Consider the following 13,195-nt stretch of genomic DNA (forward strand, 5'->3'; position numbering starts at 1 on the left):
TCCTGGCCTCTTGTCAGCCAATTAGACAAGAAACGCCTGTCACGGTAGACAATGCTATCTGCTTTCAAGGCAAGCGAAAGTAACCTCCTATTAACAAGGGTAGCGTTTTATTGGGCTTTCAAACAACTCAACGGATCGCCGCCCAATGTGTTAGAGATTAGGTGAATTGCACGTCGGGGAGAGTGGAATAAAATCATAACAGAAAAAGTTTTACGTTATATGGCCCCTGTATCTACGCACAGTTAGCGCTCACGCCACCACAGGAAGGCAGTGCACGCTGCCGCGGATGCGCTGACAAGGCGTACGAGCAGATGGTGACGGTGCGTCCACTTGGACCCGTCGTTTTTCGCAGACAACGCTGAGCGTGTCTGTCGCGTATTTTAAAAGACTTTCTAAACCTTAATGCACGCGTCGCAGACTGCGCTGTCGATGGCTTGTCGACATGGCGACGAGGACGGCGAGAGCATGCCTCGAACGGTCGCATAATTGAAATTGCAATAAAACGTAGCAAACACGAACACTATAGTCACCAAATGAACGAACTTACAGCAAACATTTTTCGTCGGCGTCGTTTGAGAAGATCACTTGGAACAGATAAATGGGCCTGGCGAACCTGCGAACCGCGAAGCACGTGCAAGGGTTAAGAGGAAGCTTTGCCTTAAGAACTCGCACATCCGAATACATGGGAACGGAGACGTCCTTTTTATGCGGCATACACCCCACCAGATTTCGTAAGGCTTACTTCAAGAAAAGAAAATATCGAATTCTACAAACTGGGCGTAATACATTTCATTTAGGCAGTCATCCTTTATTTATATTGTTGAAATCACCAAATATATAAAACTAAAGCATAAATCTTACGGCTCTGTAACTTATCAATAAAAAAATCAATCTTGCAATTCCGTGTGCACCTACCGAAAGATACAAAGCGGACAAATTTGATCGCTCTGTGAGCAGGAATTTGCAACGGCGTCGTAAACATTAGAAACATCTTAAACGTTAGCTGCAGACTCATACGCTTCATATTTGTCCGCTTCAGATGTGGCACATGTCCGCACAGCATACGACACCAACGCAAAACTGAGACTTGTGCGATTTGCTCGTGCCGGCATCAGCGCCTGGCCATATATGACAAAAACGAGAGCATTGTTTCCCCGCACAACGCCCAAAATGAATGGTTCGCGGCGCCAGGCACATTGAAGGAGCACGTGGACACGACAATTTTCGCATTTGAATATTTTTTTTCGCAGTAAATTTATGTCCTACGCCCCAGTACCTTAGATCCGGGAAGCGTCAGGTCACAGTAAATAATTTACTAGGACAGCGTTTGTACGGACAGTGTCGGTTTCGTTTCTTAGGAGCCGTGCCTGCCGTTATGTCATGCACGAGAACCGTATTCTCGAGGCTTTGTACAAGGAAATTACGAATACCAAGGCACTCTTCATCGACGCATATTAAAGGCATCATAATAACGTGACCAAGGATTCGCGGATTGATTTATTAACATCCGGCGGCTAGGCCTACTCACAATACCGGCACCTGGTATCAGATGTAGCCACGAATCTCTAATCCACTGTAAGGGCAAGATACGCAACACTTCTGCCTTTTTCCTACTCAGAACTGGAATGACACCCCACCCCTCCCCAATTGTTTGTTTCATCCTCCCACACCCTAACGTTTCCTTTTTTTAATAATTTGCAGCGTCCATAATATCAACGTTCACGAATGTGCAGAAGGCATACAAACATAGTATAACCAAAACGTGCGTCAAAAACATGGCGGGAAACCGGCGGAAAAGCATGGCGTGACACCTGCGTCTCTGCAGAAGCACCGACGTGTGTAAGCATACACTATCTGTCACGACTCTGAAGAAGACGCGCCTTCTCCCTATTATGATTGACATAACATTAGAGGACCTGCTGAGGACAGCAAAGAGCTCGATGAGACCAATGATCGGCTGCCGTTACGCAAGCAAAACATTCCAATCTTCCTTACAAAAGTACTACGGCCTCTGTGGCTCGCAGATAAGTTGGCTTTAGCTCTCGCTCGTTTTTGGCTTAGAGAACTACGACACCCGTTTTAGTGTAGAGTCACGGTCTTTTAAAGTTCCTACTAGTTCTCTTTTTTCGATTTGGTAGATTTAGGAAAGTGTGTTAAAATATTTCAGGTGATAAATGAAAATTCTGTTTGACACTCCCTTTGCATACAGCATCCTCACTGTGCTATATCATTCAAATTGGCTCAGTGGCTTCCTAATGAGAGAGTTTGTGCGTTTCACATGCATTTGAGGAGGGAAACACGGCTAGGACGCAAGGCAAGGTTTCCTCTTAAAAGCAACCGGTGGTGTGCGAGCATCCCGAAAAACGTGTTGTTTAAATGTGTCAGATACAAATGGACGCGGCTCAAATGGACACGATAGAATTCTGTAAAGTTGTTAGACGTATATTCTGGAATACCCAAATGATCAATCGTATCGCGAAAAGAGGCATGATAAACCAGAAAACAAACGGAAAGGCCTCGGAGTTCTCGTAAAAGCAGCCCGTGACATTACGGATGTTGATGGCAGATTACGCTGTATCATGAGGTAATAAGTAAAGGCTCACCATCGCCACATTCGAGAACTTGGAACAGGAACCATTACGCAGGAACGTGCATTTCGTCAAACCCCCGTCATCGAATGAATCGTTCCTGTTGTGAAAGGATACTACGTTAAACTGATTTTCTGTTTCTCTATAGTGTCCCTACAAAGTTTTGAATACTCATGCAAGCCGCATTGCTTAAAACGCCCATAGCTCACAGACTGGGACACGCCTGCAGTAATTTCCTTCAAAGTAAACTGTGCTACAACGTTCAATTTCAGTGCAGTTTAAATGATTTCTGGACGCCGTCACGCCACACATCGCGCTACACTCACACCGAGCGCTTCGTGAGCGCAGAAATACGTCACAACGGCGCAAAATTTTCGAATTTGTCGCCCCTGTATAGTCGATGATGCAAAGGTTAGAATGAAATTACTGCTTACACTACAGCTATTCAGGAAAGTTGGATCTCAACCGGCAGTCAAAAGTAGTTGCTGTCAGCGTAAAAAGAGACAACCGCCTCTCTCTTACATTGGGTGCATAACCAGTGGCGTAGCAACGGGGCGGGAGGGGGGGGGGGCGGGAGGGGGCCCTGGGTGCACGGGGCCAGTAGGGGTGGTGTCATATACGTCTGAAGACACCCGAAAATTGTCGATGTCCTCACCTTCCTCGACTACACACGGGGAGGGGGGGGGGGGGGGTCTGACAGAAGAGCTATCGGCCCCGGGTGCCAGACGACCTAGCTACGCCACTGTGCATAACCACATCAAAATAGCAGTAGTAATTTCCTGCTCGCTAAGATCTAGGAATTGCAAACAGACAAAAAGCGGGACGAGCATAGGCACGTCCCACGTCCACGAGAAAACCGCCGATGAGCGCTACACACGTAGCGCACGCTTCAAGACGGAGAACTGGCTTAAAGTCTCAGGGCAACAACACGAAAAACGACGCTGGAGCTACGAAAAACGACGCTGTAGAGGGCTCCAGATAATTGTTGATAGCCTGGAGTTCTATAATGTGCAGTCAGTCAAAGCTGGGAACACGTAGGTTGTCGAACTCCGCCCTCGCGAGAAGGCATGCACCGCGTCAAGGGATCGAACCTACGATCTCAGCAGAACCGCCGCAGCCAAGGCAAAACATGACGCAATACGTACGGCGAAACTTAACGTGACAGGCATTAGCGAAAATTTCTTCCCGTCCTGGTATTCTTGGAGCCGTGTTCCATAACAACCGCTCATATTCCATTGTTTCGTTATCATCCGTGCTGCTGGGGTTAATGGCAGCGGCTGAGCCCAAAGCCAAAGTACGTAAGATTAACCGGATCATTAGAATATACGACATGTGCGAGCGAACAGCCCTACTCACCCTTCCGCCGATGGGACCACGTTACGTGCTCTCGTACACAAAAGAAGTATAGTACGCAGCTCACCCTATGCCGCACTTTCGCGAAAGTGAGTCGAATGTACTTTCTGCCCAGTCCTCCACTCAAAGCGCGAACCACAGACAACCCTTGAACTTCACCGCGTACGCCCTCATCTCCTGCCACGACCACGACGCCAGAACACGCTTTGTCTCTACAAAAGTAGACCCTACTCTCCACCATCTCATAGAAATTGTGCGGCATGCTTTGGCGCTTAGGAGGCAGGCAGTGGCGCCCTCCCTCGTCGTACTCTTGCAACTGCTTGCGAACTTAATCTAACGGTGTAATCCTATTGGTCCGTACGCCCGCCTGTTTGTGTGTTTGCGTGTGTGTGCGCGGCTAGAGGTGAGCTCTGTGTCGGAGCGCTCGGTCAGCTGTGGAGTGCGTGGTATCGCTTTCTCGCGTGGGTATTCGTGCATCGTCTTGGTGTTGCCGTAACGTCGTGGCACCCTGAGTACCCGTACCAAGTACACGTAAGTATAAGTTTCTGCCATTCTAATCAGTCACGCTGTTCTGCCTATTTACACCACAGCTGTTTATTGTATCTGTTCCCGAGCCATGGGCTCTGTTTCGGTGTCGTTTTCTCACGTGTATTGTCCTGCATCGTTTTCGTTTGGCCCGGGTTTGACCTTGTAGTTCGCATCGTGAGTACCCGGAAGACGTACATGCAAGTGTGTGTTTCTGTCATTATCATCACTTCTGTAGTTTTGCTTATTTTAGCCACAACTCTTTTAACTCGGCGCAACATTTCAAGACTGTGAAACAGAGTATACTAAAAGTGCGGACAACAAAAGGATGGCAGCTCCCGTTACCCTCCCCCCCCCACCCACTCCTTTCCCCTCCCAATCCAGTGTACTCCCGCTTTACGCTCACTCTATTTGAGTTTACCCAACTGTCTTAGCTAGTGAATAACATATTGGCCTCGAGCTCCACCACTGGAAAAGCTGGCGCCACCGTCGGCGTGACGTGCTAGGAGGGATCACGTGGACATGCGGCCGCGTCGGCTGCTTCTAGCGCGCCGAAGCGAGCTGAAAACGAGTTTAAATTCCCTCGTACGCTGCGGTCCTCATTTAGTGGCGAAATTTTCCCGCTTCGAGTGTCTCCTTTACAACGTTTGAAAGCACTACAATAGGTAGTGGCTGCCTTTGAAGGCGCGCAACATGGTAGGCTACTGCTCGGTGCCGCAGGGCCGGACGCACATAACGGAGGCCGGTGTCAGCCTTATTCACACGTAGCCGCAGGACAAGAAGCTGCGTGAAGCTTGGCTCACGAAACATAAAACCGGCAAACAGTCATCGGCTACAACTCGGGTATGCAGCAAGCACAGACGCGAGGAAGATTTCTGCTAGGCGCCCGGTCTGCGATGTTCTGAAAACGCGTACTGAGACGCTCGCCCGAGTCCGCTGCCCGACTAATGTCATGACGCTTTGTTCTATGAACTTGTCGATGCTATAGATATTGGGAAGCTCAGTGGAGTGGAAAGGCAGCGGTAAGAAGCACATTTAAAAAAAGCATGGCATATGGTCATATTTGTGTTATGAACTAATGCACAGGATTACAAAAAATGAGCAGCGGTAAATTACACGCGGAGGACACCGATAAACATACAGTGCGACGCAACTCGAGAAATAGTATTGAAAGGTCAAAGAATTTAGAAGAAAAGAAAGATTGAATCGTCGCGACGGCACATCACAGGCGTCGAAGTCTCTACAATGAAATTATTTTTGAACAGCTCTGATAGCGCCCACGCAACAATGGTTGCTTGTATATTGTCAAATGCTCACATTCTGCGGCACCGTGCTCATGGCACGGTGCGAAAATGCGCGCGCGGAGAAAGCGAAACAGTGCGCGGACAAGCATGCAGACGCGCAGTCGGTCGCTGCGAATCTGCGCGATCGCTGCATTGAGGCTTCGTTCTATTACGCTCCATTTAGTTATACAAGCGCTATTAGAACATATTTCACATAGTTTGCTCTCAGCGTGTACCTACCTTTCACGCAAGAAGCCGGTTCGGGAGATTCCATCGCGGCGACCGCGCGCAGTGGCGTTCACTGTACGTATTCGGTAAAGAGATAGCGTCTGTAAACGATTGTGTGGTTTCAGTTTGCCCAAGATTATTATTTAGACAGTAAGAAACTTCTCTTGTTTCGAAAGTACTTACAGAAATGTCCGGAAGAGCTCGCGCGTGGTGTTTTCAGTGAGCGCTGACAGCAAAACCTATGAGGAGCGCGCCACGTGATCCCTCATACTACGCCAGCGAGGCGCTTCCGATAGATGGCGACTCCGTAACTCCTCGCCGCCAATAGGGCCCACGCCTGCGCAGAAGGCTTTAAGATGTACGTTGCGGTCACGTACGCATGTTGGCTATTGGATTTAGCGTCAGCTGGATTTGCATGGCTTGCCTATTCATAGCACGCTAACGTGGCGACGGCCACGTTTCATTTGAATTCACCCGTGCTACTTGCTCTTTGTCGCTACTAGAGAAATAGACGGCAAAAACAGTTTTCGTTTACTCTCATCCCACTTTGAGGACAAAAAGCGATGTTTTATCGTTATTACTGATGTTAGCGGTCTGATTTAGCCATGTTAGGTTTGACGAAAAACAGCGTCGTTGACCCGAAACTCCTTAGATTTCTATCTGCACGATGGGCCCGTGGCATATTGCGCTCACCATTCGCTGGCACTGCGGATGACTGTGCTATATATAAAGGTGCCTCCAGGATATACGCTTACCGGGCTCATAGCTGCTCTGTATGTTGCACTCTGAACGGGTGGAACGCTATATCGAAACTGTGTTTTTCCATAGTGAGCGGCCGAATATTATGGTAACGAGCCCGTTTTACGGTGGTGACTGGTTATCACAGATTGACTGGACCTTCCCTCTCCGTTATAGCGAGTGACAGCCGACGACGGAGACGACAATGCCTGTGAGTGTTTTTTTTTTCCTTCAGATTTCCTTTGCGCGTAACGCTAGTCTCTGTAGCAAAAAAAAAAAAAAAAGCTTTATGGCTATGTAAGTCCCTGGGACATTGCTGCAGTATCTGCGTTACACACGGTTGCACGCGTTTATCTGATCCCCCCCCCCCTTCACTTTGAAACAACTGACACTCGATGTCGAGTGGCGTTGATAGCCGTGCACGTCTGAGGTGCCCCGCTATCCCGTAAACCAGAACACGTATAGCTTGCACGCGACGTGGACTGTGTTGTTTATCCACAGAGAAACTTATGAGCGAAAGACACTTGCGTAACGGCCACTTCCGATGAGTTGTTTAGAGACGCTCCTGAAAGTGCCGACATCGTTTTGCAGTTGAACTTGGAGAAATTCCTGCAAAGCGGAAATCACGCCGATGTCGAATTCGTCGTGAAATCGGAAAAATTCGACGTCTCGAAGACCTTCAAGGCTCACAAGCAATTACTGGCCTTGAGCAGTGACGTTTTCGAAGCCATGTTCTACGGTCAGCTTGCCGAAAAGGACACCGTGGTCATCACGGACCTCCACCCTGATGGATTCTACGGCCTTCTGAAGTGAGTCCTTTGCAGCCGTGTTGAATAGCCGTCGTCACAGGCATTACCCTACTATATGTCTCTTCGAATGTCGCACGGCTTCGATACAGAAAAGACAAGCGTGCGTCACAAAGAATAGGCGAAGCCTTTACCAAGCGCACCAACGTGCCGGCTATCTCAGTTGTGATTGTTGTAAAATGATTCATTATGTCCTTTTACGGCGAAGCTTTTGTGCGGCTAGAAGCATTCAAGAACGTCATGTCTGTTTGGACGGTATTCTATAAAAAATCAAATTACTCAAGAGGTTTATTCAGGAAATAGGGAAAATGTTAGGGGTGATATATGCGAGTAAACTTGAAATGTGCGCGTTATTTCAGAGATACATGAAAATTGCTAAACTTTCGTTCTGGACCTTTTAACGGGCATTATGCAGTTTCGTGACTGCCCTGTAAGGACCAAAGACGGCAGGCGTCTCAGATTTGGGCAAAATGGCGGCAGTCTATTTGTGACGTGCCCCGAAGCATTGAAGCGTGTAGGGTAATTTTGTGCATTGTAAAACTTAACACTAGCATTCTGCAAACTTCTATGCGTTATACGAGACATGTAATAGGCTTCTCTGGTGTCATCAGTGAGCTATGCGGGACACCTTGCTTATATTTCGTTCAACTAGGTAGTATGCTGTCCGTCACTTACCATAGACGTTAATTTGTTTGAGGTAATTAGGGCGTGCGTAGAAAATTTCTCATTAAGGTGTTTCATGGTGTCATACGGCCGTTTTGCGCGTTGTTTCCCATAGTCTTAAGAGAACCCTACATGACACCGTAGCTGGTGTGAGCATAGTAACTATAATGTCTGGGAAAGCTTTCACGTAACCATCGTCACGGAGTGAAGGTAGCAGTAATGGCAACCTAACCGCACGAATTGACCGACTCCCTAATGCTCTCTTGCTCATCGGAGATCATTACTTGCCTATAGCGAAGCCCTCGTGATGAAATAACCGTTTCGACTTCGACATCCTCAACTAAAATTAAATTTACCGCAACTTACTGATGCATTGAGTTATCCTTGCCATTTATGCCATCACCACTTGGGATGTTTGGTGGACTTCTGTTGCATACACCAATGAGTTACGTGTAATAGTTTCAGTTGAAGTTCTGTTTAGCCGGACTTCGCAAAAACTCTTCGTTCCATACAACACAACTTTGTTAATATCGTGCCTGTTGGTGAAGTTCTTATCATGGTTTCGTTTATCTTGCATTTCTTTTTAAGCGAATTTGGTTTTACCCGGATTCCACTGTACTAATAAATGTTGTGTGACTTGAAAAGAAGCAGTGAATGGAAACGTAGTAGTAAAAATTATATGACTTTGCGTTCGAGTATGTGATGGGAAAATTTTTTACTGCTGAAAATTGTCACAGTACGCCATGACTTGATTGACCATGGGCCCTATAACGTAAAACTATTCCAATATGTTTCTATTCCAATCTCCTGACGTCAAATTTGCGTAACCATCGACGCAAGCACCGGGCGGTCACCCGCAGGCTTGTCTTAAAGGGAAGCTGAAACACTTTTCGAAAAAAATGAGTTCTCTGCGGCATTCTACAGTTTTTAGTCCCCTGAACACGAATATCTGGTTCAAAAAGGGCGGAAACAAACGCAAGCGGCTGTTTTTCCAAGAAAACGCGCACCAGAGCCTCAGGGCATCGCGCGAACGCCGCTGTTGCCCGTGATTGGTCGGGGCCGCTGTGACGTCGTTGGCGGTAGTCGCCGGTCGGCGCCGCCGCATGTCTCCGTTTCAATGCGTAGCACCATTCCTTTCTCTCTGGTAGCACGCGGTTCTGCTGTTCTGACTTCATAGCTGAGTTGCAAGATGGAACGTTCTCGCTGTCTCCGACAGCTTGTATTGTCCCCGTACATGTTTGAACCCACAGTCGATACGGAAAACGATGGCGGCAACAGAGTCAACGACGATATTGAGTGTGCCAACAGCGAGAGCGATGTGTGCACCTTCTCGCGCGCTGGAAATTTTAGCTCGTACGTATGTTTTTTTTTTTCATGTAGCTGCACGTTGCAATGACGGGAAAAAAAATGCGCTAAAGTGTCACTGGGAACATGCTGCTGGAAGAATGCCGAAGCACTAACTTCTCATTAGATTTACACGGGTGCAATTCCGCGATGTCAAGCACCTTGCCGCTGCTTGTCTAAAGTCCCGTGGTTTTTTCAGCGTTGATACACGATCGCGAACATAAGTGCCGCGTTTCAAAACGCGCACATGCAGTGCTGTGAGGTACAGTCATGGAAGTTGCTTATCATACACATCCAGAGATGACCAGAGGTATTATATGTGCAATATTCATACTATGGTTCGACGACTTTGCGAGTGTGGCTCGATCAAGAATCGGTATGCGTGCTCCATGCTAGTGTTGACATAAACATATTAGGCAGTTTTAGCACCGCCGTGTGGTAAACACGATAACTGAACCGTACGTCGAATGTCACTAGGCAAGCCTACACTCCATTTGATACCTCAGGGGCATCGCTGTGGAAGCTACGCTCGAAGTCCGGTCACCAAAATTTATTACTGCGCGCGTTTCCGTCTATGCTTCGCAGCGTGCCAGCGGCGTTTGCTCGCGCGAGCATGCACGTGAAGCTGCCGCGACGGGCTGCAATTAAAAAATACCGAAAAGAAATTTTTTTAAAAGAACGTGTTAGCAGCCGTATAAGTACACGGATGGTTTCTATGGGTAAATTCTTTTTTTTATTTTCATTCCGAACTGAGCTTATATATGGAAAGCTTTCTGAAAAATCGGGTCAAGAAACACCGAACTTTTTCTAAGTGCGAACGCAGCCACTGCAAGAAGTATCTCAAGCCTCCACAGCGTTGCACCTGATGTATGAAACGGAGTATAGCAACGCTAGCAACAACGCGTTTTCGCATTTGTCGTAAGGCTATCCGGCTACGCTAAAACTGTGTTACCAGACGTTAATGGCTGCAAATGTTCGTATTTCTCCAGTGCATCAATGTGGGCCTAATCACGCTTTCATTAAACTAGGTGCACCTGCATGTGCTGCGTATTGATGGAAGATGAAGAGAACTGCTTGTGCTGCCAGGAGGTGCAAGAGATTAGGAAAAAACAGAAGCGCACGCAGTGCGTAATAAGTTCAAGACAATTCAGGACTGTGCCTCAGCAGGGCAGTACTGGAAGTGGCACTTGCCCAGAAAGGAGTCGAACCGGCTGGACAAGGCAAGAAGTTTACACACAGGTGTGAAAATGATGTAGCCAATGGAAAAAGAGTGATGCGGAACAACGCGGAACAACGCCGGGCTTCAGTCGCGCCGATTTAATTGGAATACCGATTGCCCGCATCGTTGTCAAGCTCCGATGATAGTCACTGTCGCGGAAATGGTCCGAGCACAGCACAGTTGATTTCGTCGGCACGAACTTATCTCTCCTCACCGCACGTACCCACTGCGCTGCAAGCTTCTTTTCCTTCGGGAATTTGTGAAACACCACATCGTCTCGCCCGCCTGTGTTCGCGCAGCCGAATGCTGCACAGAACGAGGGCATGTTGGGCGCCCTTGGCTGTAGGCACTCACGCAGCACAGAAGGAAAGAACAGTTTACGAAAATCGCAAAACAAACGTGAGCGGCGGCGGCGGCAGCAGATCTCTCGTAGCGTCGTTCAGTAAAGCGCAGGACGGAAAGAGGCATGCCAGCATCGTGTCAGCACGCCGGTCCGCAGCTCGGTTGGCTCGGTCTCCGCCCATGACGTCACTCTCGCCGGTTCTCTCCTCTGCCAACGTCCTCACCCGGCGCTCAGGGAAGCGATGGGGGCGTGTCCGCGCGGGTGATTTAGAAAGCGATTTCCGCCCGGTATATTAACAAAACGAAAAAAAATTTTCGGAACCGTAAATTATTAGGTCTGTTCTTCCCAATCCCAGCAATTCATAGAAATTGAAAACCGTTTCAGCTTCCCTTTAACACACCAATAAAACGCTCTCGTTCATAGGAGGTCACTTTTGTTTGCTTGAAAAACGAATAACATTGCCTACACTGAGCGGCTTGTCGTATCTAATTGGCTGACCAGAGGCAAGGAGAACGCTCAAGTGGAGAGGGATTCGATGGGGCAGGGCCAGTGCACTGAAAGTCGATAACCGGATGAAGAGGGTGGTGCCGGCGTCTGCGATTGGTCGGCTTTCCCTTACTTAGCTTGCGATGGCTGGTCGAAAATCGCGGCGGCATGCAACAGAAGCTTAAGGATGACGCTAAAAGGGACACTCAGCAAAGAATAGTTGGCGGAATGAGGTGGTAAACGTGCCGAAAGTGCTCGAAAACGTTACACGGCCACGCAAGAAGTTTTATTATGTGCAAATACACCCATGCTCTCCGGCAGGTGCGAGTAGCCAGCGCCTGAGCTATCGGCGGCAGCCATCTTTTCTTCCTTTCGGAACGGGGCAGCCTGCGGCTATTCAGAAGGAAATTCAGTTTTGTTTGGCATATTAATGCATCTTTAATGCGTACGCGTCACTTTGACGCGGTGAGTTTTCGCGGTTTTGTGACGTCGCGTGACAGGCAGGTGAAGTGGGTGCAGCCCGAAAACTTTTGACCAATAGCCGGAGGCTAATGGCGAAAAGGCATCGAATCAGAAATAACTGTTTTCCTTTTTTCTGTCAAATCATGCATAATCAGTGTGTACACATCATATCAGATGGGGAGGTATCGCGGTTTTCGTGACGTCGCGTGACAGACAGGTGAAGTGGGGGTGGTCGAAAATGGTTTTTGACCAATCATGGAGGGCTGACAGCAGAATTGGAATAGAAAAGTTTGGAATAGTTTTACGTTATAGCGCCCCATATTTGATATGCGTTTCGTACTTGAAAATAGTGTTTCGCATTTAGCAAGCATTAAAACTACATTGTTTTGTGTACGTTGTTTGATATTTAAATGTAACGAATTGTTTGTTCCATGACATGCTCTATTTTATTTTTTTGTTTTTATGTACTCCTGCTCGGGCACGAAGAGGCTCTGCAATGTGTACCTGTATCAACAACGTAAATAAATATTTGCGCACACATCAAAGAAAGTTTCCCTTACTCCTGTAATGTCACGACATCGTTCTCCACTACGTAAAATTGTAACACCTTTATCTATGTCTCCTGCACTGGAGAGTGCATTCATACAAAAAAGTAAAATATTATTTTAGTTCGAAGCATATTAGCATATCTAATAATTATTGATTGGATTGATGAGCATTATTACCATCTTTTTTTCAAACATAACGCTAAATTTAGGTAAATAATTCGCTAAATTTTCGCAATATCCTGCTCGAAGGTCGCTAAAATTGTCGCTAAAATAATCTAGAGATGTAATGCTCTTTAGGTGTTCTTGCAACACTACAATATAGGCTAACGTCTAGCAAAACATTGCCTGTTCGTCTGGTGTCCATGCAGGCTAACAATAAAAATTTATTAGTTGGGTATAGAAGGCTTAATTTATATGAAAAATTTATTTAGGACACAATGTAAGGTGGCGGCTGAAATCTTGCATTTACGTCCAGATTTTAAGAGGAAAGATTTAGCGCGCTTCAAACAATCACAGGTGACCCTGATTCTAGAATCGGAGAGACGCTTTGTCCTCTCTATGCCTGCAAAATCTTTAGCTTTAAGCGCTCGTGAAAGAAGTGATCTTGCT

At 47.3% G+C, this 13,195-nt stretch overlaps 1 protein-coding gene across 1 annotated transcript in view; it reads right to left on the reverse strand.

Moving 5' to 3' along the window:
* Nucleotides 1-13,195, reverse strand: part of LOC142587126 (BTB/POZ domain-containing protein 3-like) — a 52,257-nt gene that overhangs the window by 11,658 nt on the left and 27,404 nt on the right. The window contains exon 2 of the mRNA XM_075698015.1: nucleotides 548-613. Coding sequence (XP_075554130.1) covers nucleotides 548-613 — 66 coding nt within the window. The remainder of the gene's footprint in view (nucleotides 1-547; nucleotides 614-13,195) is intronic.

The sequence above is a fragment of the Dermacentor variabilis genome, chromosome 7, assembly GCF_050947875.1.
Source record: "Dermacentor variabilis isolate Ectoservices chromosome 7, ASM5094787v1, whole genome shotgun sequence".
In the NCBI taxonomy this organism is placed as follows: domain Eukaryota; kingdom Metazoa; phylum Arthropoda; class Arachnida; order Ixodida; family Ixodidae; genus Dermacentor; species Dermacentor variabilis.